The sequence below is a fragment of the Dunckerocampus dactyliophorus genome, chromosome 2 (genome assembly GCF_027744805.1).
Source record: "Dunckerocampus dactyliophorus isolate RoL2022-P2 chromosome 2, RoL_Ddac_1.1, whole genome shotgun sequence".
Classification (NCBI taxonomy): domain Eukaryota; kingdom Metazoa; phylum Chordata; class Actinopteri; order Syngnathiformes; family Syngnathidae; genus Dunckerocampus; species Dunckerocampus dactyliophorus.
The window spans coordinates 13,392,546-13,417,800 of record NC_072820.1 but is presented as its reverse complement, the minus strand read 5'-3'; the positions used below and the strand labels follow the sequence as shown (position 1 = coordinate 13,417,800).

At 40.1% G+C, this 25,255-nt stretch overlaps 3 protein-coding genes across 3 annotated transcripts; all 3 read left to right on the top strand.

The window, feature by feature from the left end:
* Nucleotides 1–4,858: 4,858 nt before the first annotated feature.
* Nucleotides 4,859–6,037, top strand: LOC129177186 (forkhead box protein Q1-like). Its single transcript, XM_054768027.1, has one exon. It carries the CDS (start codon nucleotides 4,963–4,965, stop codon nucleotides 5,740–5,742), a length of 780 nt encoding a protein of 259 aa, XP_054624002.1. The 5' UTR covers nucleotides 4,859–4,962; the 3' UTR covers nucleotides 5,743–6,037.
* Nucleotides 6,038–7,455: 1,418 nt separating this feature from the next.
* LOC129176870 (forkhead box protein F2-like) lies at nucleotides 7,456–12,110 on the top strand. Its single transcript, XM_054767346.1, has 2 exons — nucleotides 7,456–8,582; nucleotides 9,630–12,110. Exons 1-2 carry the CDS (start codon nucleotides 7,682–7,684, stop codon nucleotides 9,806–9,808), a joined length of 1,080 nt encoding a protein of 359 aa, XP_054623321.1. The 5' UTR covers nucleotides 7,456–7,681; the 3' UTR covers nucleotides 9,809–12,110.
* Nucleotides 12,111–15,315: 3,205 nt separating this feature from the next.
* foxc1a (forkhead box C1a) lies at nucleotides 15,316–21,009 on the top strand. Its single transcript, XM_054769426.1, has one exon. The coding sequence runs from the start codon at nucleotides 15,537–15,539 to the stop codon at nucleotides 16,962–16,964; it is 1,428 nt and encodes a 475-aa protein (XP_054625401.1). The 5' UTR covers nucleotides 15,316–15,536; the 3' UTR covers nucleotides 16,965–21,009.
* The last annotated feature ends 4,246 nt before the right edge of the window (nucleotides 21,010–25,255 follow it).

Sequence of the window (25,255 nt, the reverse complement as noted above, 5' to 3'; positions counted from 1 at the left end):
TGTGAAATATCCTTAAGATTTTTAAATAGCACGAAGCAACACCCAACATTTTGACCCTTTGAATGCATCCTGTGGATGTCGAGGCTACTGTTTATGCTTTCGGCAGCGTAATCATCTGGAAATCATCTTGACCCCACAAACTAACGGCTGCCTCACACGCAAAGAGGATTTGTTTGTACAGACAGCAACAAAAAAACCAACCCTCAAGCGAGACTGATGCAAACTGAAGCCAAGACAGGTAGACAGCTTCACCGGGTTATTTTTAGACACCATGTGGAATTTGCGGTAAAGGTTTACGTGACAGAAATCCTTTGCAATGTTCAAATAGTTTTCTGAGAAATATGTCTTGCAATGTACATTTAAATGATTTTATGTTGTGCTTTCTCTAGCGATGTATGATACCACTGATTTCGTTTTCCGATCCGATACTGAGTAAAATTCAGGCTGGTATTGGTGATACCGATCTGATACCAATATTTACCTCGGCATACGAGTGTCCCAACTAATGAGCGTTTTTTGCTTTGAACTGCAAGCAAAAATTTGGGTTACGAGCTGCTATTTACTGGCAGGCATAGCCGAGGATAGCTATTTTGGGGCTTGTATCAATGTGACCATGGCTGAAAACAAGAATGGATGTAAATAGCATTAGCAGCACTAACATTAGCAGCACACTAGCTAGTCACCGGGAAAGATTTTCAACACATCAGCAAAACATATGTACATTATAGCGACCTCTTTATTTTATTTATTATGTACTGTGCAAACTGTGACAGGAACAACATCATTTTAAAAGCACTAAATGAATACAGACCCACGATCCACCAGTACGAGTCTCGACTTTGTTGTTGAGAGAATTGCACCACATAAATATACATATCAGCGCTCAATAAGGTCATCAAATCTTCCCTTTATGCATTCCCACATAGTATCAGCAGTTGGGACCAAAGATGAGGTGAAAGAAAAAGGGGAATAATACAGTATAGTAGTCTATTTGTTCAGCATGGGAAAAAGTTACAAGGTGCGTTCAAGGACCATCGACATTCGCATTAAACATGCAAAACATTCATTTTCTTAAACGAATGGCCTATATTTCCAAAATTGATATCCCTTTAAATAAAATTTCATGTAGTTATTTACAATTGTTTTTTTCAAGTGTTCTTTTTAAATCATTGCACATTAACTTACCCCGCGGCCATGTGGTTGGGGACGCCTGTCTTACAGCATGCTTGGGGATATGATGTGCTCTTTTTACACACTTGAAAATACTGTAAGAATGCCACTTTTATAGAATGGGCTTCTTTATTTTATAATGTAAGATGAATGTCTACATCAACAACCGTTGAATTATATTGTTTGTGCGCTGTATCGAATCATATCAAATTGTTCTGTTTTTAAAATAGAGCGTTTTTTAATTGTATCTTAACCCATGTATGTAGATGCGTATTGAATCATTTACCACCAACAGGTTTACATTCCTACTTATTACCGATAAAAACTTATTTATATCTGTGATTAATTGTGATTAATTATGAGTTAACTATGGACAAATGTAATGAATCACAATTAAATATTTTAATATATATTATTTATATATATATATATATATATATATACACACACACATACATATATATATAATATATACACACATGCATGTGTATATTATGTTTTTTAAGATATGCTATACCTATATTGGATTTTGTATTCACCTGTAGCCCGTTACAGGAGGTGTACTTTGTATACAGAGAGAGAGTAATTGTATCCCGTCTTTTGTTTTTTTTCCTCATCCAATTTTCCAATACTTAGTCGGTTCAGTTTTAGTAAAATAAAAAACTTAAATAATAAAAAAGTATTGGAAATTGGAAATTGAAAACTATCACAGATAGATCTGACTAAAATGTGACTAAAACAATAAGCATTTTTGTGTAAAGGACTAAAGCAAAGACTAAAAATAAAATGGCTGCCAAAAACAACACCGTATCGGAAGTATTGCTGCTTCACTGTCAATCCGCACATCCTAGCTTTCTCATATTGGTATGGTTAAAATGAATCAGGAAATTTCCAATCTCAAATCAATTAGATTGCAAATGAATTTAAAGGGGGCAATGAGTGCATACCTCTCACTTAAAGACAAACATGAAAACATCCCAGAAAAGTAGCGTGCGTGGATTGTATTACATCTGCCCTTTTCCGAACCACTGTAGGACTGTAGGACTCTTTTTTTTCTCTCCATAAACAACTACAGTGAGAGCTTATTTTAGAAATCATCTGTTTGTAAGGACTTTCGTGAGTCATGACTGAGATCAGTCACCTTCAGGCTGCATGACTGTGTTTAAAACAGGGAGGGGAACATTTTTATTATTGGTTGCCGAAAATTCAACTGTTCAACAAATGTTTATTATGATGTATTACATTTTGGGGGTGATGTGAAGGCTTCTTATAATTGCCTGTTTGGCTGGATCCACTGCTCTTGTGTGCCGTGTATTGCCCACAGGCCGTAGGTTCCCCACCTCTGAACCGAAGCCTAGAGGATCTGCTGCAAGCACTGTGCTTGTAGTCCTTGCAGGACTGTATACTCATTGGCAAATCAATTGTGGTGGTCACAAATGCTTATCTATGATTTTTACAGCAAGTTCCAATGATTTTCATTATCCCAGCATATAGTAAATATGGCCACAACACTTACAATTGTATATCTGCAAAAAATGTGCACAATAAATGTTGAAATGTGCATACCGTCCTTTTGTGGCTAAGTGTAATTTTTATGGTGTGAAGGTTTTCTTTACTCTAACGGGCATTTCCAAAATATACTGTATATGCAGTGCCAAAATAGTGTATTAATTGGAGTTTATACAAAACTGATGGTAAAAATCTGTCTCAAAATTCGCACCAAAAGCTGTCGTCATGAGCTGCATCACACAAAACGACTACAGCAAATTATAGGAATGACTTCAGCGCTTATGAGAATAAATAATTATAATAATAATAATTACGAACAAATTGGAGGTGAACCACAGCCCTAGAATGTCTTGTGGACCTTGGACCTTGCCGGTTCTTTGTACTTTCTGTCATATTTCAAATGAGGTAATATCTTTGAGAGGTATCAATATAATGGCTTGTGTCTGATTTAGTACATAGTCTGCAGCACTTTTCTTGGCAGTTAGTATGTTCTCGTCTCTGGTTTGACCTGTTTATATTGACATAAACACACGAGGTGCTATACATCCTGTTTTGGAAATTTGGATGACACATGATCACCTTGTGAACTGTCAGCAGCGTACGGGTGTAATCAATCTTATCAGGAAAGTATACTTACATTCATGACAAAATAATTCTCCCAGAAATCAATATGTGGAGTAAAATGATGGAATAGCCTATAATAGGAATATCATAATTGGTGTGGTTTCTGTATTCTTTTAGAAAACTGGAACAGGTGACCATTTAAATACAGGAATTGAACAAATTACAGTGGTCCCTCAGTTTTTGTTATTAATTTCTTCCAAAATGTCAGACGAAATTCGAAACGTACAAAAACCGAGGCAATTTTTACCATAGGAAATCCTGTAAATCCAATTAATGCATTCCAAACGCCCAAAAATATCAATAAAAAATACATTTTTTATAGAATAATTATAGTTTTTCATGCAGAAAACAATGTATAATCATTATAAATTACAAATAACATGGATAAATTTAACAACAATAACATTTAACATCACCTTTACCTTTACTGAAGACTGTTGTTGCCGAAGACGGTAAGTAGCGGTGAGGGAGGAGGGGAAGAAAGAAAGAGGAGGCGATCCACAGCAACATCTTCCATCGTTTGATCTCTGTTTTGTTAACGCCTTTACCGCTTTCGCAACATTTGCTTCCTTGATTTCCTCTTCAGGATGGAACGCATTGTTGATGCAGACTTCTCGTACATCCTGGCGAGATCAGAAATACGGACGCCTTTTCCGCACTTTGCAGTGAGTTCTTCTTTTAATTCAGTAGCTTTTCTTTATCAACTTACAGCCACTTGTATCTTTCCTTGGCCCCATGGTGAGGTATTTAGCAGTCGCGCTCAATAAAAAAATACAAGGACAGTGCGGCAAAATTTTGGTGGAAATTTTTGTTGAAAACCGGGGCGTTGGAAAACTGAGGTTTCACAGTATCAGTAATTGCTGAGAGATGGAGAAGGGTTAAGATTCAATAAGGTCTGCTTCTTCCAACTGCTTTTCGGGCTTTCAAATTGTGTAAATGTAGTCATATGATGTTACCTGTGTAACTTTGTTAAGCAGATTCGACTTAAACTTCTTTTACTGTTGTGTTGGTACAACAAGAGAGTATGCTGTCAAAGTTACGTACTGCAGGTGTTTCCCTTTGGACCGTTTCAAGGGTAACTCTCCCGTTTCCAAAATAATCTCAAACAACAAGCCAGTTAAATAAGAAGGAAAATAAATGACAATGTGTCTTTTTTGGTAACTCCTCTATCCTGGCAGTGGCACAGACCTGAAACAAACATTGGTTTCTATGTGGGCTGAACAACCACAAAACAAACTGGGGGCAAAAAAATAACCTCAAGGAGTGTTTTCCCACTGAATACTGTACTTTACACCTGTGGAACCACACGCCACCTGCTTGTCTCAGGTGTAAATGCAGATCATATTGCACAGGTGAGGAAGGAAAAAAAGCACCTGACAATCATTATAATATTAAAAAATGTTCACGTTTAAACGTTTAAATGTTTCTACAGAAACATGTCACATACCAATGAAGTACAGACCTTTATAAACAGACAAACTCCGCCCCTTTTGGGTTGGTCCTGAGGTAAGCTATAAACTGTTGCACAAGCAGGTTTAGGTGAGAAGATTGTTAGGGCTCACAGGTAACGCAGCATCGCCGGAACACTTTACGCACGGGACTTGACACAACGATCCAAGTAGCTCAAGACAATACGTGGCTTCCTCAAGATAAAAGGGAATGAAGCGTGGGGTTTTGTGTGGAAACCATCATAATATGAAGTCGGATGGGACATTCAAGGCTCCGGAGGGAGGGAAGTTGTCGCCTTTCGCGGCTGAGGAGGAGCTCGGCTCGGACGGAGACTTTGTGGCGCACAGCCCTGCAAGCGGCAAACCCAAGCCGTACACAAGGAGACCCAAACCACCGTTCTCCTACATTGCCCTCATCGCCATGGCCATTCGGGACTCCCCCTCTGGACGCTTGACCCTGGCCGAAATCAACGAGTATCTCATGAACAAGTTCCCCTTCTTCCGGGGCAGCTACACCGGCTGGAGGAACTCGGTGCGCCACAACCTGTCTCTGAACGACTGCTTCCACAAAGTGCTCCGCGACCCTTCCAGGCCGTGGGGGAAGGACAATTTCTGGATGCTGAACCCGAACAGCGAGTACACGTTCGCAGACGGCGTATTCAGACGCAGAAGGAAGCGCCTCAACGCCAGGTTGAGCACGCAGCAGCAAAGCTCGGAGCCGGCACAGGACGCACCGCCGAGCACCGACCTCTCAAGCACCGCTAAGAAGTTCACAAGTTCCTTTACAATAGACACCATCCTCAGCAAACCCTTCAGGAGGGACACTCACAGCCATTTGCCACTTGTGTCCCCTGTGGAACACTATACCGGCATAATGATGCAGTATTTAAATACACCTGCTGCCTCATTGCTTTACGTCAAACCACCATACCATGTGGACCCTGGGAATGCGCATGCGCCAATTTGTGGTCTTCTCTCACAAACTTTATGAAGCATTCATTCCGAATGACATTCATTCTTACATGTTTCATCATCACAAATCATGTGCACCGGTGCAGGAAGGAAACCAGTGGATGACATGATTATTTTTGACATGACTTTGGTGGCATTTTGTGGCAGTTTTCTTTATTTTGGCCATGCAGTCTCTTGTTTTGCTTGTGCATCCAGCTGTGGTTTGTCACAACTGTTACTCAACTGTTTTGCGAAAATATGTATAAAGCTGGTCGGTTTGCACTGTCTTTCAGATATGCCGATTGTAGCAAAATAAAAACTCCATGTTGATGTGTAAAGTGTACAGTTGTCACGTATATTTCACACCAAAATCAAAAAGCCATTTGGAAATGTTGCATGACGCCTACTTGCAATATAACATTTAATGAACCTTATTCACCGCAGCAAGAAAATACCATATTCCTATTTGTTGGGTATTTTCATGAAATTAACGTATTAATAGAAATCGATTCACTAATTGGTGCATGCAGTGGTTTCGCTGGAGCTCCGCGCATGCGCAATGGTTTTCCTGAGAAGGCAGCTTTCTTTGAAAAGGCCCCGTTCTCAAATAATAACACTAATAAACAACGGGGCAACACGTTCTTGTTAATCTAATTATGTTTTATTATTTTTGCTGTTCACGTATTTAACAACATCACGGTTTATTATGGATTATGATTGAAATTTGTTCTAGTTCATTTCAGGTGTACAGGTGCATCTCACTAAATTAGATGTGTACGAGTTATTTGATTTCAGGGGTTCAATTGAGACTAATTAAACCAATCATCTAATGAAACCACCAGAACAGTTAAAGGCTCAGGAAATGCTTTCAGGTCGTAAATTTGGCTGTAGGCCTATAATCATCAAAATTATTATTAAAAAAAAAAAAGGACATCCCGGAAATATTTCACTCACTGTAGAATCAATAGAATATACGTTTCACTTTTTGAAATAAATTACTGAAATAAATGAACTTTAAAAAAAAATCCTATAACGTGTTCAACTCCACCTGCTGTATAGGCTCAACCTTAAATCAACTGTCCCCTTTGACATATAATCCAAAAAGTATATTCATTTCATATTCACCAAGTAAAACCCAAGTTAAAGTCCCAAGTCTTCACAGAATCCCTGCGATGGACTGGCGACCAGTCCAGGGTATACCCCGCCTCTCACTCAAAGTCAGCTGGGATAGGCTCCAGCATACCCATGACTCTAGTGAGGATAAGCGGCATAGAAAATAGATGGATCATCACAGAATTTTGTTGTATTCTATTTTTAAGATTATATTTCCAGTTAAATGGACCCACTTTTTAAACATCATAATAATATATTTTATGTACTATAGTAGACATTAACATTAGTTCACATGTAAATAATAATTTGCTACCCATTTGGTAACAACTGGTCTCTATAAGCTATAATTTGATTTAGTCTATGTCTTATCACTATGTAAACATACCTGCAATAGCAGTGCACTTTGAACAGACTTTTTTCTCCATTTATGCCCACATTTTGTGTCCAGTTATGGTCTGACGAATGACCGAGATTTTTGGAAGATTTTTTGAGAGCAGAGCAGTGGAAGTGTGCATGAGAAAGTGAGGGGAAGGGCGATTAGGGAGGAGGGGGTGGGGTGGTCGGTCTTTTACGCACGCACAGCCTGGTGTCCGCGGCTTCTAGTCTGGATCGTGTCCAGATGGGAGGGAGTTTAGTTCCTGATGACTTCTTGGAGGGATTGTAAGGGTCTACAGGGGCAGAGCCAGAAGAAGAGTTGGTTGAAGGTCTTTAGGGGCCAGCGATGGACCGAGCCGAGGAAGAGCAGCTGAAGCTGGAAATTCTTGATTATCTTTGGCTGGGGGGCGCTTCATGGGACATGGAGGACGAAGACCTGCATCGGTTTTATTTGTGTTTTGAATTCAACAGGATGATTTAGTGGTGCATCTATGGCGAGCAAGAGCCCCCATTTGGATCCGAACGTTGCACGCTCCATGCCGGCTGGCGGCGCACAAGCAGTGATGGCGGCCGGTGCGCAAGACGCGAAAAGCAAGAGGGGGAACTCCGGTTTGAGGCGCCCAGAAAAGCCCCCTTATTCCTACATCGCCCTCATTGTGATGGCCATCCAGAGCTCGCCGAGCAAAAGGCTCACTCTTAGTGAGATCTATCAGTTCCTGCAGGCCCGCTTCACTTTTTTCAGGGGGTCCTATCAAGGATGGAAGAACTCTGTCAGACACAACCTGTCTCTCAACGAGTGTTTCATCAAATTACCGAAAGGTCTCGGTCGACCTGGCAAAGGCCACTACTGGACCATCGACCCTGGTAGTGAGTTTATGTTCGAGGAGGGCTCCTTTCGCCGCAGACCTCGGGGCTTTCGCAGGAAATGCCAAACTTTAAAACCAATGTACAGGATGATGAACAGCATCGGCTTTGGGGCCAACTTTGATTTCCAGTCAGCATCAGGCCCTTTAGTGTGTCACAACGGCTACAACTTGGACTTTAACGCGGGGGGCTTTGAGGGACTCGGTGGGGGGCATCATGTGTCCCCCGGCTCCAGCTCGTCATACATGGCTGCATGCCAGGTGACCCCCAACGCGGATTACTGCAGCCCGGACAGTTCCTTGCAGTCCTCCCCGGCCATGGTGGGCCCTTTGGACTGTCAGAGCCCTTACGGCAACGCAGCCCCCCACTGGAGTTCACCTGCAGTGCCTTCATACATCAAGCAGCAGACTCTGACATCGAACAACAGCACCAGTGCCCACACTGCTTTGCACACACACGGGATGTCGCCTTATTCTCTGGATCAGTCTTACCTGTACCACAATGGACGAGATTCTACTGACATTCCAGGTACTAAAATGAGTGAATGGCCTTTATTTATGATTTTTTTTTCATTTATCAACATGATACACTGAAAAAATGATAATGAGAATTAATTAAAAATAGCATACCGATACAATTAAAAATGCATTATTGTTATTTGTGTCATTATTATTATTATGTTGCATGTAGTGTTTGTTTATATCAAGTGAAACTGCGAAATGAGTGGAGCAGAAATATACTTTAGGAAGCAATTATTGTATGTTTAAACCTATAACATTCGGTAGGTGTCGACTATAATTAGACTGATGCAAACATTTATAAATGACTATCAGGCACTAAACAATGTCATAAAAAATGTAAAGTAATACAAAAAATATTACCCCTTCAGGGACATTGTCAAGAATAAATCCATCTTAATTCTGATCATGATAAACAAATAATTACTAATTCGATTTTAATAAAATTGTCCTCATTACAGACATACATTGTTTCCCGTTATTTTATTTTTGAAAATCGTAAAAAAAAAAACATAATATGTGATTTTTTCCCTTCATTTTCTGAAGAAAAAAAATTTACACCCCCAGTTTTTAATTAGATATATTAATATATTCTGGTTGTTTGTTTTGTTTCCAACGTTCTTAGCAAATGTGAGCATTTTTCTCAATTTTTAAAAATACATTTTATTTTTTTCCCCCTGTCAGTTTTATATTTTTAACAAACATTAAATACTGCCTTTTTTATTTTAGCAAGCATGTAGAATATGACGCGTGTATTTAAGTTAATTTAAGACTTTAAGGCCTACACTTAAGAAATGTAAAGTCGATTTACTTCATGAATTAATTGATACGTAATGATTTATATCAGAATGTCCAATACGCAGAGTATATATTAACAAAAGGGTGCAGTGCTTAACGAAGTTTCTAAACCTCCATTTAACTTGATCATTGTATATTAATTGGTGTTTTTTTTAAATGCCAAATACATGAATATACAAAGACACAATTAAACATGGTTGACATCTTATTTTCATTTTTTTAGCAGTCGTTTTAACGTGTTCTGGCTTTTTCTTTGCAGCTGGACTGTCTCGATACTCCAGCCACTCTTCTCCAGTGTGCGACAGGAAAGATTTCGTTTTAAGCCTCAATGGGATGTCCTCTCTCCATTCCAGCTCTGGCGGCTCTTACTATCATCATCATCATCAGCTGCATCATCACCAGAGCGCCTATCAGGACGTGAAGCCTTGTGTCATGTAACCACCACACGTATCATCTGTGATATGAGGTTTCTTTTCTCCACGAAGGGCGACAGTATATCACAATGTGATGCATGTAGTCAACATTCTCATTAGACTTACCGACCGACTGATTGCGCACATTTTCAGGACGTGTTTCCAGGAAAAAAACTCATACATTTATGTTAATCCGTGCACTTAATATTGTTGAAAATTATCATTAAAGGAACGTATTATTTCTGATCTGTTACGTGTCGTTATTCAAACTTTGAATTAAATATACTGTTACTTGCACTAATCGATGCGTTTAATGCGTTTTTTCATTACATTATTATTATTATTATGATTGGTTTTACTTGTATGGTTTCCTAATTTGCATGTATAAACTGAATGTGTGTTACAATTTCCTATACAAATATCCTTTCGGTCATTTCATGTTCACAGTATCAAGAGTAATGATCCATTTTTGTTGTTTACAGTTTATTTATGACATTGTTGACATATCAGCCTCCCCGTTTTATGTTGACAATTCATACATCTTTATACATTTTGAATGTAACAGTTTAAATTCAAAGTTTGACCAAACCGCTCACTGGCCCGTACCCCCTTTTAAGGGACTCTGTCGCCATCTACTGAACTGTGAATGACAAAACGCCACAGTAGGGTATTCCCATATTTAAAGATCCAAAAAGTTGAGTAATCCACAAACACTACAGTTCCATTTTCTGTTTCTGTTGAGGCCTTTTCAATGAGTTTTGATGACGGTTTAGAATACAGACCTAATGCTCCATTGCCCCATCATTTAATGCACATCCCTATTTACTCATCGAGGAAAAGGCTTCTTGAGGCGTCATCTGTACTTCTGTGAAGAAGGTGTCGGACGTTGACAACTCCTGTACGACTGAGAGCCTACACAGACGCATCCCTATTTACTGTTCTACCTTTAAAAGTTATTTTCTGTAAAGCACAAAAGATAAGACCAATACATAGCGCAAGCAACTCTTCTTTTTGCCTCCACGCCTGTCGAAAAATGAAAATGCAACAACATCTCACTGGAATCAGGTCATATCCCCATTTATTTGAAGGAGGCTGTTATAAATAAATACATATCTATAAAAGTCTATTTTTTTCTTACATAGTAACGCCGCGTCTCTAAGTTCTAGTTTATTTTTAAATGTGTTAGGAATGTATGTTGCTGACAAGGTCATTGAAGCATCCCACTAAATTTGAACAATTCTAGTCTGGTTTCCATCCAGAACACTACGACTGCACTCCTTCCAGCTATGAAGGACATTCTCATGCTGAAAAAAGTTCTGTACAGAAGTGGTGCTGGATTAGCCTTTGTCAATCACAACATTTCTTAAATTCTTTTGGATATTTTCCGCCACCTTTTCTTGTGGAGTACCCCAAGGTTCTGTTTTAGGTCTGCTATTTTTTTGCTCTTTACTTGCTTCCTTTTGGGGTGGTTATCAGTCTCTTTGAACGACTTTTTATATCGCTGCTAAGCGGATGACTAGCTATATTTCAACTATATTTCTCTTTTAAACCTTATCAAACAGACCACGCGATTGGCTGTCTGCTATTATAAGAACTGCATGGTCAGCAACTTTCTTGGCAAAGACTCCTCCCTCTTTCAGCTCAAATGCTCACTCAGATCTTAGAAATCTCGGGGTTATTTTTAATCAAGCAACGAGCTTTTGAATGCCATGTTGCATCCATCACCCATACTTAGTTTTTGTTGTTTTGTTGTTTTTTTTTTACCTCAGAAACATTGCGTTCCTAGGAACATGCTGTAGTCTCGCTTTCAGTACTGAACAACTCCCTTTTCACATGCCTCAATAAATCAAGCATATAGAGCCCCAAAAGATGGTCCAAAATGCTGCTGCAGCTGCTGATCTAGGTTAGTCAGATTAGTTCTGCCACATTTCCCACATTCACTGGCATCCCATATAATACAATAAAAGAATGCAATAATCACTTTCCACGGGAATACTGGAACCTGAGACCCTCCAGTTAGCATCTACACCTATAGCTGTACCGCTGCCCTCCACCCCCACCCCCTGCAAACTCAATCCACATATTCCAAACATTTGTAGTGTGCCTCTAAGCTTTTTCTCTCTCTCCGTTGTCACAGCATATTTTACTGTGTACCTGTGTTGCCGTATGGTTTATCCTATGTACTGTACTGTATACGTTTCCTGGATTGTATCAGTGATTGTTTTACACTGTAAAACATTTTATGACTCCTCTACATTTACTCACTAATTTCCATTCCTTTTCTTTGTCATTAAACACACATTGTTGACATTTTTGTCGCTTTATGACTGCTTGTGTTTTATTTCTTCCTTAAAATATTCACAGTATTGCGTTACAATGTTATTTTCAATAATCACTAACGAAACAAAATGAATCACAGGGAAGTGTAACTTTACCAAAACTGATGTCCCTTCTTAAACCACAAACAATTCATTTTGAGTTGCAGGACTTCAACAGAAATGGTCCATATGAAACTTCACATACTTTATCAGACACACTGGCACCACCTTTGATTATTGTCTGCACCAGGGGTCACCAACGTGGTGCCCGCAGGCACCAGATAGCCCCCCACGACCACATGAGGCGCCCGCAAGCCTGCTTTTCATTCAGGTTTTCAGTTAATAATGTGAGAACACCAGAAAGAAAAGTATTGTGAAACATAAAATGTGAGTTGTGGATACCAGCATTTTGTGAATGTTTTGGTAAAACAAGCATATTTGATCTGTTTGGGTTGAAATAAGGTATGAAAATGATTTCTACAAAAATGAGTAGCTCGTGGCCATTTTCATTTTCTAAAAGTAGCTCTCGCAAGAAAAAACGTTGGTGACCCCTGGTCTACACAATAATTTTCACAATAATGTAACCAAAATTATTTAAAACTACCTTGCTAACTTTTTGGGGGGCAGATCTTGCAAGATTAAAAAGTGACGAGATTTCTTTGTTCAGAAAAAAACTGTCTTGTGGACACTCGGCCTGGGATGATAATAAATAAAAACATTAATTAATTAATCACACAATAAATGAAAATGAACTCGATAGCTTTGCCGGCCTCAATATATTGCCATGTGCATGCCTGTCTGCTTTCCACATCTCCCGCCTCCAAACAGGCAGGAAGAGAGTTCACTCTGTGCATTGGTTTTAGCACCTTGGCACATTTGTTCCACAGAAAAACAGCATGAACGGAGTCCATCCCTTTGTCAGTCATACAGCCTCTTTGTCTCGTGAATGAAGGCGGGGCCACTAGCATACACACAGAGTGCAGAAGCGTGTAACTTAGTAGAAATTTTCTTCGTAGATTGCAATATATTCTCATTTCCTGTATTTTAAAAATATTTTTTCATTGTACTTTTAAAAAAAAAATAAGGTTAAAATCTTGTCTCGTCTCGTCTCGTCTCGGTCTTGTAGACCCAATCTTGTTTATCGTCTTGTCTCGGGAACTGAGTGTCTCGTGACAACCCTGCTAACTTGTTATAAACACCTAAACCATTTTGGGCTTTTGGCCTGATTTAAGGTAATTAGGTCATGAGGAAGTTAACCTGGTACTGAAAAGTCACGATAGGCAAAATAGTTAACATTCTACCTATTTGAAATAAATAATGATTCCTTCTTTATGCCCCTTCTGCAGGTTCTAACTGGAAACCGCCCTGGGATAAATTGGAGCTAATTGAATGATGCTGACGCAATGGAAAGATCATTGGTCAGTCAGCAGGAAGAAACCAGAACCTTTTACTTGTTCATCAAAGGTCAGTTCGTAGTCTACCCCCACCTTGACACACAACATGTAGCACACTAACTGTGATACTAAAGTTGACCAAGAGATGGTAGTAGAGTCTAAGTGTGCGTAAGCCTTGCAGTTTTTAGTGTACTTTTGGAAAGGATCACTTAGTCCAGATACATACGGGATACAGAAAAATCAAAGGATGTGAGGGCCACTTTAATATTTTTATGTGTGTTTTTTTATTTTGTAAAAAGGCAAAAAAAAAAAAAAGTTGTTCAGTCTTTTCACTTTACATTGTGCATTTTTTTTAAGTGTTTGATTTGATTTCTACAACATGCTCTGGGCCCCCGGGCTGCTGTTTGGACACCCCTGACCTAGACCTCGCTGTGTATGTAAAAATGCACATTATGACTCACTCAGCTTCATGTATTTCCCGAGAAAGTGTCTTCAATTCATTTTTTAAAATATGTATAATACATTGATATGTATGCTGGTCATTTTCCCCTTTAATGGCAAACGTCCTACTTTGTGTACACTAGAGGGAGCCAAACTCACATTCATTATTTAACCTCCCTTAGCCGTTTCCTGTCACAAATCCGCTACACTACAGATTTTGATTTAGAAAAGTATCACAAACTCTCCTAACTGAATCACACATTTACCAATTCCATAGTAAGGTGGTTACTTAAAAGTAAAATGTTTGTTAAATGTAGCCTATAAATAAATACAATAAATCATGTATTATTATGAATGAATTTTAATTGTACATCAGTTGGATATTTGAACAATTACAATATCGACACACAATCCAGAAATTATTATTTCAAATTCAGCTTTTCATACTTGACCAATAAAAGATACCATCTCTGAATACCCCCTATTGTGAAGGAGTTAAAGGGGGCCCCTGTGGGTGGGTAAGGCCTGTGGTATTAAATAGAAGGCCAGTCGTGGACTCCATGTGCAAACACCCCGGGGCGGTGGAAAAAGTTCATGCCCGGGTCCATGTAAGGAGAAACCGTCGGAGAGCTGTACGGACATTTAATTAAGACGACATGCAGAGGCTTACACTGATATTAGGAGTGTAACTTTGCCTCACAATGATTATTAACAATTTCACGCACAATGAAGGCCTCCTTTTTCTTCAATAATGGGAGTCAAAAAGCTTACAGCATGCTTTCATTCCTGCATATAATGTAATACGCATGCAAAACCTACACTAAAAATGAGGTGTACTGTAGTGAAAACTTCATTAGGATTATTGAGGAAATATGCAACCTCGTCTCAACAACGCATTACATTTGTGTGTATTGTGTGCTGCATGTTTTTCAAAGAAGACAAACCTCAATCAGACCAAACGTTAACACCATTTGTCTCCCTGCGTTTTAAACCCTACCCATGAAACAAATCCTCACACCTCTGAGCCCAAACTCGCCTTTTAATTCCCCCCCTTAATGAAGATGACTCTCCACCTCCTCACAGTCTGGACTTTGATCTCCCCTTTTCACACAGCCCATCTGCTCTAACTGCTATTTTACAAGTCAGTTCAATGCTGGAATAAATCATTCAGATTCTGATGGCTGATGCTGACTAAAGAGTGTAAATATTGCACAACTGCTCGCATTTGGAGGATAAATCGCTCTTCCCTCATCTGATTGTTGTGACTTAACTCTGCTGCTCTGTCACGTCTGGGCCCGAAGTGGGCTGGCTTGTCCTTCCTCCCAGAACCCAGAACCCCCCTTGCTACGCTTCCTATTGGACGACTGGTGGCCCTGAGCGAGGAGGGGCCTCACTGGCAGCAAAAAGGAGGAAAGAATTTAACTGCGCAAAAGTCCTGCGTGGTGACGGATGTCCAAAGTCCAGAACTTTTCCAATGCGGTTCTGAGATGGGGACGGCTTAAAAACACTTTTTTGTTCGTTTTTTTTTTAAAGCCAGGAGCTGTGATTTGTTTTGAGCAGAGGATTCGAAAGAATCTCCCAACTTTTTGGACCAGAAGTCATGCAGGCGCGCTACTCCGTCTCCAGTCCCAACTCTCTGGGCGTCGTGCCTTACATCAGCAGCGACCCCGGCTACTACCGGGCCGCCGCCGGTGGGGGATACACCGGCATGCCCGCACCCATGAACATGTACACCCACGCTGCTCACGACCAGTATCCAGCCAGCATGGCCCGGGCGTATGGACCTTACACCCCTCAACCCCAGCCGAAGGATATGGTGAAACCTCCGTATAGTTACATTGCGCTCATCACCATGGCGATCCAGAACTCACCTGACAAAAAGGTGACTCTGAACGGGATTTATCAGTTCATCATGGAGAGGTTCCCTTTCTACCGAGACAACAAGCAAGGCTGGCAGAACAGCATCAGACACAACTTGTCTCTCAATGAGTGTTTTGTCAAAGTGCCCCGCGATGACAAGAAGCCCGGCAAGGGCAGCTACTGGACCCTGGACCCGGACTCGTACAACATGTTCGAAAACGGGAGCTTCCTGAGGAGGAGACGGCGCTTCAAGAAGAAGGACGTGCTCAAGGAGAAGGAGGAGCGGATCCAGAAGGACCTGCCGCCCAGGCAGCAGTCCCGGGACCAGGAGCAATCTGTGCAGGTCGGCACCCAGCCTGTGAGAATCCAGGATATTAAGACCGAGAATGGTGCCGTGACGCCCCCGCAGGCCAACTCTCCCTCCTTGAGCGCTGTGCCCAAAATCGAGAGCCCGGACAGCAGCAGCATGTCCAGTGGGAGCCCTCACAGCATCCCGTCGAACAGATCCATGGGCATAGAGGGGTCCGAGCACCACCAGCACCACGGCCAGGCCTCCACGCAGGGCTTCAGCGTGGACAATATCATGACCTCCCTCCGGGGGTCCCCTCAGGGGGGTACTGAGCTGCCTCCCAGCCTAAGTGCCCCCACAAGGACAGGTATCGCCCCATCATTGTCTTTAAACTACTCCCCGAATCAGACATCTGTGTATAGCTCCCCTTGTAACCAAAACTCCATCTCCACTACCTCCAACGCCACCTACCATTGCAACATGCAAGCCATGAGTTTATACGCCGGGGAGCGAGCCAGCAGCCACCTGGTCCCCCCGAGCACCACCGTGGACGAGACCCTGCCAGACTACTCGGTCACCACCACCTCGTCCTCCCTGAGCCACGGCAGCCTCAACTCCGGCCAGGAGGGCCACCATGCCCACCAGGGGAGGCTGACCTCATGGTACCTCAACCAGGCCGGAGACCTGGGCCATCTCGGCGCAGCTTACCCGGCGCAGCAGCAGAACTTCCACTCGGTGCGAGAGATGTTCGAATCCCAGAGAATTGGCTTGAATAATTCACCGGTGAACGGGAATAACAGCTGCCAGATGTCGTTCCCACCGAGCCAGTCCATCTATCGCACTTCGGGAGCTTTTGTGTATGACTGCAGCAAGTTCTGATCCAAAACCAGCCTCCATATTTACTGTATGTGAACACTCTGAGTCCCATTCTAGCAGCAAAACATGGACTAATATGAGACACAAACCAACAAAAAAGACTTGATCTCGGTATTTCTTAACAACAGTGTTACCACAAATAACACGTAAGTCTCTCTCTCTCTCTCTCTCTCTCTCGCTCTCTCTTTTTTTGTTTTGCTTCTTGTGGCTTTATACACTATGTTAAACATGCATATAGTAATTTATTTCCAAACTGTAGCCGGCTTATTATGGACCAAACACCAAGAAAAAAACAGTGTTTCTAAACTGAATGACCTTAAAATTGTTCCATTATAAAAGTGACTGACGGAACGTGTATATCGCCCTACTATCTGAAAGATTCTTCACATGTTCATAAGTATTTTTTGTTTGTTTCTTTTTTTGCAAGAATTTGCTTTGTTTGTTTAATAAATTGTCATTTTATGTGAGCTTAAAAGTTTAAAAAGACTGGTTTGTTGCAGCAGTTAAAGACAGGCTGGTGATATCTGACAAGGAAGAGGCCTTCCTGACGATGTTATGGGAATTTATGTGAATTTATTTAATTTTTTTTAAATAACAAAATTAAGAAATAGCTTGCACCTATTTACTTTTTCACAATAATACAATTTTACCTAGTTTAAAGGCAAAATATTGGTGGAATTACGATAATACAATACTTTTGCACTTTTATAATCATGTCTGAAAGCAGTGATAGGCCGCCATATGTTGCTAACCAGGCGACTAATGATACAAACGTTGTTTTGGGTGGCTTTGTGTGTAAACACTGGCGCACACCAGTGCTTACCTCTCATAGAACACATGTCAAAAATGTACTGTATAGTCCAACACATGCATACATGTTTGAATTGTGGCCATGCTGCCTGACAGGAGACGGTCAATTATTAGGACACGCAAAATAAATCTGTAAAAAAAACCAACCTGTAGAAAAAGTCATAGAAGCGTTAGGTTATTTTAAATAACGGACAATAGGGGATGTTGTCTCATATGTTATTTTATTTTGTAGCACGTAGTTTTTTTTGTTTTTTTTTTACACTTTCCCCAGGAGACACTTTTTTAAAACGCTATCAATAAAATTGTTGCTTATAGTTAATACATTCTGAACAATATGATCTTCAAAATAATAATAACTTATTATAAGGAAATGTATTATTTTTCATACGATGACTTGATTATTTTATATGCAAATTACACCCAACCCGCTTTCAATTATGTGTTTTGCTTTACTTTGAGGCGCATTTCTTAACCGGCATGGGTGTTCTCACTGCATACGTAGGCCGCTTTGGAACCGCATAATTCTCATCACAATTAAGCAAAACACAAACATCTTTCCAATACTTTCAATCCTTACTGACAGCAAAAGGGCAAACCAAAAAAAGAAACAAAAGGTGCCACGTGATGCTGACGACTGGTCAATGATATAGAATGAAACCTCATAGAAAACCACCGCATAGAGTGTGTACCTGCGGCTCTAATAACAAACAAGTGTCGTGTTAGTCCAAAGATTGATGGTGTGCTCGCAGAATAGTTCCAGGTCAGGAAGGAATAAAATTCAATCAGCGCCGCTGAGTGGAATCGTTTTTCATGACAGGGAAAACTCAGAGTGGGCGACGTATATAAGTTGATGTAAGACATGAACATATAAAACAATGTAAATAAAACAATTAAAAATACATGTACAGTAATGGCGATGTTTGCGTGAGCCCTGCTGCTAAGTGCAATTCATTTAAGACTGACAGGATATATTTAAGTCCACAGTAATAATTTCTATTTTGGGGTGTTCAAGGCATCCAGGAACGTCCTTTTTCAGTTCTTTTTATTTTTCCCCCTGAAATATTTTGCTTCATTCAGAGAAAAAGGAAGAGATCACACTTCCTAAACCGTTCTTAGCGTCTCTAACTGCACGCCATCAAATGCATTTCATAGTGTTTTAAATATCTTGTGCTTTGAACACGCAAATTGAATTAAATTCATGGGATTTCGATTTATTTCAGCATTTATTTTGTTTCAAATACATCATTATGACATTGTTTTCCTCTAATTGCAAATAGAATTTTACAATATTATTCAAATAAAAACTTCAAATTTGTATAAAGCCTAATTATTGATACAAATGTATATTGAAAATAGAAAAAAACAAAACAAAAAGCGGCCATGAACACAGTGTTAAACAAAAATCTATTGAACGTGCCAGAAACATGGTCAATTGGACATCAGACTCCTGCTGTCTGTTATGACTTATTGTCAGCTGATGCACGACCACAAGTGAGAGGTAAAGCTTCTTCTACAGATGATAAATGAGGCATAATTGAAGGAAATGATGCAGCACTTTAATCAAACACTTTTTTGCTGTCAGGCTGTGCTGTTCTGTGCACAATGCGCAGTTTTTTGCAGCCGTTCCTGCTACTCCTCATACTCTCCTTGCAAGGCATGTGTTGCACCTGCATGACCCACTCGGCCCTTTGGCAGTGCAGTGGAAAATGTTTTAGCTTAGTTATACGGTCAGTGTGCAGTTTTAAGCGAGCTCTCCCTGCATCTGCTTCCAATCGAGAGAGTCCGTAGACGCCAATTGTGTGTGCGCGCGCTGCGGCCAAACGAGTGAAAGGTGAGAGGTGCAACACTTGTCCCTGTAACAGGAGTCCCAACCCTCTCATTTTGCACGTCTAGTCTTATGGAGAAGACGATAATATTTGACATTATCACGTGCAAGAACGCAGACAATCAAGGTGCAATGCGGACGCAACAAAAAAGCACGAAGCACGTTTAATTTCCCTATACTGTATATTAAAAAAACACACACCCCTACTTTGCCTATTTTTTCCCCATTGCATAATAATGATGTAAAATCCTAGTTTTTAATAGCTGATTTTTAAAATAGTTTTTGAATGCAGTTTTGTGTGTCATCATATGTAACATATGTCTGTGTGATACAGTTAATGTACACATCAAAAATAATAAAGAGCTATGTTTAACTCTAGATATATTCAAGTACGTGTTCATATGCAACATATAAAAAATAAATCAAAATTATATATCATTTTGTCTGAATTAATAACAAAACAGCCCTTTCTCATTAAATAACCTGCGCAATTAATACAAGTTTATTTACGCAATAATACATGCAGATAAACAAGCCCCTGCAGTCGCCCCCTGATTGTTGGGAGCAAACTTGGAGTGCATAACATGAGAGGGCCGCTTTAATAAAGCTGTGCGGCCATTTGAGCCCCAGCTGCAGTTGTCTGTGTCTTTCCAGGGGTATTTTCTTGGTGTTTAAAGCGGCCACTGGCCTCTGAAAACAGCAGATTCCTGAAAAAATATATTTATCATTAAGAAATATGTTACGCGTAGCAGATTTAACATAATAAAAAAATAATACAAATCAAACATACACAACTTGCGATTTATACAATTGATGTATTATTTGCTGTATACAAATAATGCACCATACAAGAAACCGAATAGAATTGGAACTCCTGAGATGACTTGGCAATATCAGTGTTTCCTCTATTAAGAAAGGTCAGGTTAATTTTATTTTGTTTGACATTTATTTTGTAAATACTGCCAGATCACAACATTTAAGGACGCCGTTCACAGAGAACGGGTCTCTATATCTTGTCCTTTTATCAAACAAACTAAATAGCTTTATCTTAGTTCTCTGTTTTAGGACGGCATGTCATTTCTCTCTCTAGTTGCAATTCCTCCTCTGGTCTGTATCCTGCACTGAATAGTTATTGCATTCATGGCATGACACGTCTTTATTTTGATGTTGTGGTTCATGTCGGAGTCTTGTCAGTGTTTTTATGATGAAAGGTGGTGGTTATCAAATGTAACTGTCGAAGAGCGATTTCAATACAGTTGGCTACGCCGCAAGCACGTGTGTTTGTGTCGCTGTTTGTCAGGCCATACACCCAAAGCTGTAAACCTATGGGAAACACTGAATATACAGTATATCCTCCTGCATTGCCAACCTTGCCCCTGATGCTTACATCTTCAGAGCCCTGGCAGGTGGTGGCGGTTGCAAGGAAAGGAGGAGGTGGAGAAGAAGATCCTGGAAGTGACCCCGGTCACCTCTATAGTCCCATCCTCTCTTTAGGGACTAGAAGATACAAGCACAGCAAGGAGGGAAGGGAGACAGTGATGGATTGGACTTTGCACCAAAATGTTTCTTTTACCTGAAATAGAAACAAGACAATGCAGAGGATGAAAGCCTGTGGGAATACCATATTAAAGAGACACTGTGTGTGGATAGGAAAAGTCATCTGAATGCCTTGAAACATCCCAATGCCAATAACTTACTGGCAGTAGCAGCCTACTACACACTACGCCAATTACAATTTTTTTCTCTTCTTTTTAAAGTCTGTGATGTCTACAACAGACTAAGTCTTGAGCTATTTCCTTCTGAGTGGCTCCTCACTTGAATTTGGAAAGTCAGATGGCGGTGCAGCTCTGCCCTTTTGAGACAAATCTATACAGAAGCCTACAGTATATACAGAGTTAGCTCCTTTTTTTGTTATGAATTCGTTTAATAAGGTCCGACGAAAACCATACATACAAAAACTAAAACAAGCGGCATAGAAGATGAATGGATGGAATTTTTTCCCTTAGGAAATGATGTGAAGCCAATTAATATGTTTCAGACACTCAAACATTTGAACAAAAAATACATTTTATAGAGAATAGTTCTAGTTTTACATACAGAAAACAATGCAAAAATAATTATAAATGACGAATGAAATGGACAAATAATATAATGAACATATTTCTTACCTTTATTAAAGGATCTTGTCAGCAAAGACAGTGAGGGAGGGGGCAGGGGACACCATATTTGTACTTTGCAAATGATTTCTTGAATTCAATAGTGTCCTCTCACCTTTTTTATCAAACTGCTGGTACTCGCAACTTTATTTGGCCCCGTGGCGGGCTATTTGGCAATCGCATGCAATAAAAATACACAGGCAGTGAGTCACCAAAGCATAGGTTGCTTTGTTTGGGTACTCGATTCCATGGACTGATACAGTGCAGGGCAAATGGACTAGTTCAATAGCGCACTATTGTACAAAAAAACGAGACAATGTATGAAAAAAGAGGCATCATTTTGGCAAACATTTTTAATGAAAACTAATGATAAAAGATAACCTTATCAAGGGTTTGGCAATTTTCAGTCATTGATTATTAATTGCTGTGTTAAGGCCACATCTATCTGTCTACACTGTAATAAGTGTTAAAGTTAATGGGGAAAAGCACAGTGAAGTTGTCGTATCAACAGCAAATGAAAGCATTGATGTTTTCCTTAAATTGCTGCATGACAATTCCATCCGGAGTTCCAATCTGATAACTTGCACGCATTGCCTTTATATTGTTTTAATCAGGAAGCACGATCGCGTTTTAGCTTGTCGGGATCTAACTCAGTTGCATTCATCTATCCAATCCCAGATCGATAGTGACACTTGGAGCTTAATCACAACAACATGCTTCCGAAATGCCTTGCTTCCCTTGACAATCGCTTTAAAACCCTAATCCTATTCTGAAAAAAAGTTGCCAGACTGTTAAGTGCAGAGATTTTATTGCTGATCTAATATAACATGCACTCTTATGCAAACAAATTCAGCAGTTAAAAGCGTGTGAGAGAACAAGTCTATCTCAAATATCAGCTGTCAGCTTGTGTCAATGGACAATCTGACCTTCGACCCTGCAGATTTAAACCCTTCCTCCCTACAGCCTCTTTCAGTGGGCCATTGTTTACTCTCTGGGCAGTTAACTCATTTTCTTCTAACGTCTTACCTTCCGTACGCATGCTTGATTTTGTTGTAAAGTGCGGTTTTTACAAAAACAAACACATGGAGGAGATGCTCGACGAATGAAAAAAAGACGTTGTTATCCTACTTGAGAGGCATCGAGTGAGTTGAACATGAACGTCACATCACTCGGAGGGCTTCTCTTGCAGGTGTTTAGGTGGTCTCCGTCTGCATGAGAGGTGGCCAGCTGGTGTTTGTGCGCCATGGCGGGCAGCGGCGATTACAGCGGCGGCTCCTTTCACAGATCGCCACTTGTATCTCTCTGTTCCATCTCCAGGCCCTCGGCTCATATAAACATCCCCAGTCCACAGGCCCTCTGATGTTTTTTTGTTTTTTTTGCCATTGTGTTTACAGCGACAAGTCAGGCAAATACGTGAACTTTCAGACAAAAGGGTGTGACGAGAAACAATAGACAGAATAGAGCCCACCGGTAACATTAGTCAAAGAAAAAAATTATACAGTACATGGGAAGAGGATTTTTTTTTGTTTTTATGAGATTGACCCTTTGAAGAGAAGCTGCAGTTGCTGTATTAGCAAGTATTCATTCTTCTAGTATTGCTTCGTCCCTTTAATTGAACTTGGTGGATTTACTGAGTAGTAAATTGTTAAAATTTTATCATAATATGCGCCACCGAAAATGCAGTATTTTGCCACAAAAATGCAGTTTTGGTGATTTGATCCGTGAATACATTTTTTTTTACCTCCGTAAACATAGGTTGCTAACAATTTATAAATACGTTACATATACAGGATACATGTACCACTGTTAACCCCCCCCTCACACAATTTTACATGTTTATGTCTTTATGCTTCACTGATAATGTTTTTTCGTCGAGTGTTGAGATTTCACAGGCGGTTCAGGGGTTGAACGCACCATAGTTGCTGTGAGACGCTTATATAGAACAATCCGGTCTCAAAACTTGAAGCGAGGGGAGCACAAGTTAATATATGATCGTAAATCTTTACTGGAATTTCAACAAGCAAGCAGTGTGGATTATGTTATGATTATATTAGGCTTGGAACAGAAACCCCGCAAAATGTAGGGACATACAGTTTTTACAGTTTCTTTTCTTCAAGGAAACTTGGTGATGCATTATGTACAATAACACAAAATAAAATACTTAGTAGAATGGCTCAGTAGTAGCAATATTGTACGATATCAATCTTGTAGGGGATGATTATGTACTGCACTGACCCAAGTATAAGGCAAGGCAAGTTTATTTACAGAACACAATTTGTACACACGGTAATTCAAAGGGCTTTACAGAAAAGAAAGATAAAATCACTTCATAAAATCAACCCATAAAAACATAAATTCATTCTATAGTAATCATTACATACAATTCCATAAGTCATTCCAGAAAACAAAAAAAAAAATTCAAAATGAAGAGTGCAGATAAAATAGTTTTAGTTGTCATGTGCACAGTTGAATAGAAGTGTTTTCAGCCTGGATTTTAACATTACCAAAGTTGAGGATTGTCACACATCTTCTGGAAGATTGTTCCAGATTTTGGCAGCATAAAACTGAAACGCAGCCTCATTGTGTTTAGTCTTGACTCTGGGCACCCGCAGGAGACCACTCAATGAGCTTCTCAGAGCCCAAGATGGTTCATCTGTCTCTAACATGTCACAGATGTACTTTGGCGCAAGACCATGAAAAGACTTGTACACAAGCAGAGCTGTTTTTAAGTTTATTCTCTGATCGACCGCAATCCAGTGCAGAGACCTGAGTGCTGGACTAATATGGTCATATTTCCTGGTTCTAGTCAGGATTCGAGCAGCAGCATTCTGGGTGTACTGCAGCTGTTTGACTCGTTTAGAGAGCCCGGTGAGAAAGCCGTAGTCTAGCCTGCTGGAGACAAAGGCATGGACAAGACTCTCTAAATCTGTCTTAGACACTATCCCCTTGATTTTGGCAATGTTTTTAGGTGGTAAAAAGCTGCTGATGTTATTGATTTAATGTGGCTGTTAAAGTTCAGATCTGAGTCCATTATTACGCCTGCATTTCTAACCTGATTAGGTTTTAGAGAAAGAGTCTCAAGGTGGCTAATAACACTTTGTCTTTGTTTCTGTGGGCCAAAGACAATGATTTCAGTTTTGTCCGAGTTCAGCTGGAGAAAGTTGTTTTGCATCCACACACTGATCTGTTTGATGCAAGACGACGCTGAATAGAAACAACTCCTCTTTATCAAGATCTATTTCATAAAAGTAGTTTTCAGACGAAATCAAAGGCAAAAATCAATATTTTTCATGTTTTTTCATGTTTTTCATGTTTCATGTTTTTAGTATCAGCAACAACTGGTAGATTGCAATAAAAGAATAAAAGCTCGACAGGTGTTTGATGACTCTGCTTCACAAACCATATTTTTCTAACTTGCCCACAACATTTAAATACTTTCTACTCCCCAGCGGGTCTCAGTGTGTCTCCAGGCCACTGGTGTGTGTGAGTGACACTTGCTTGGA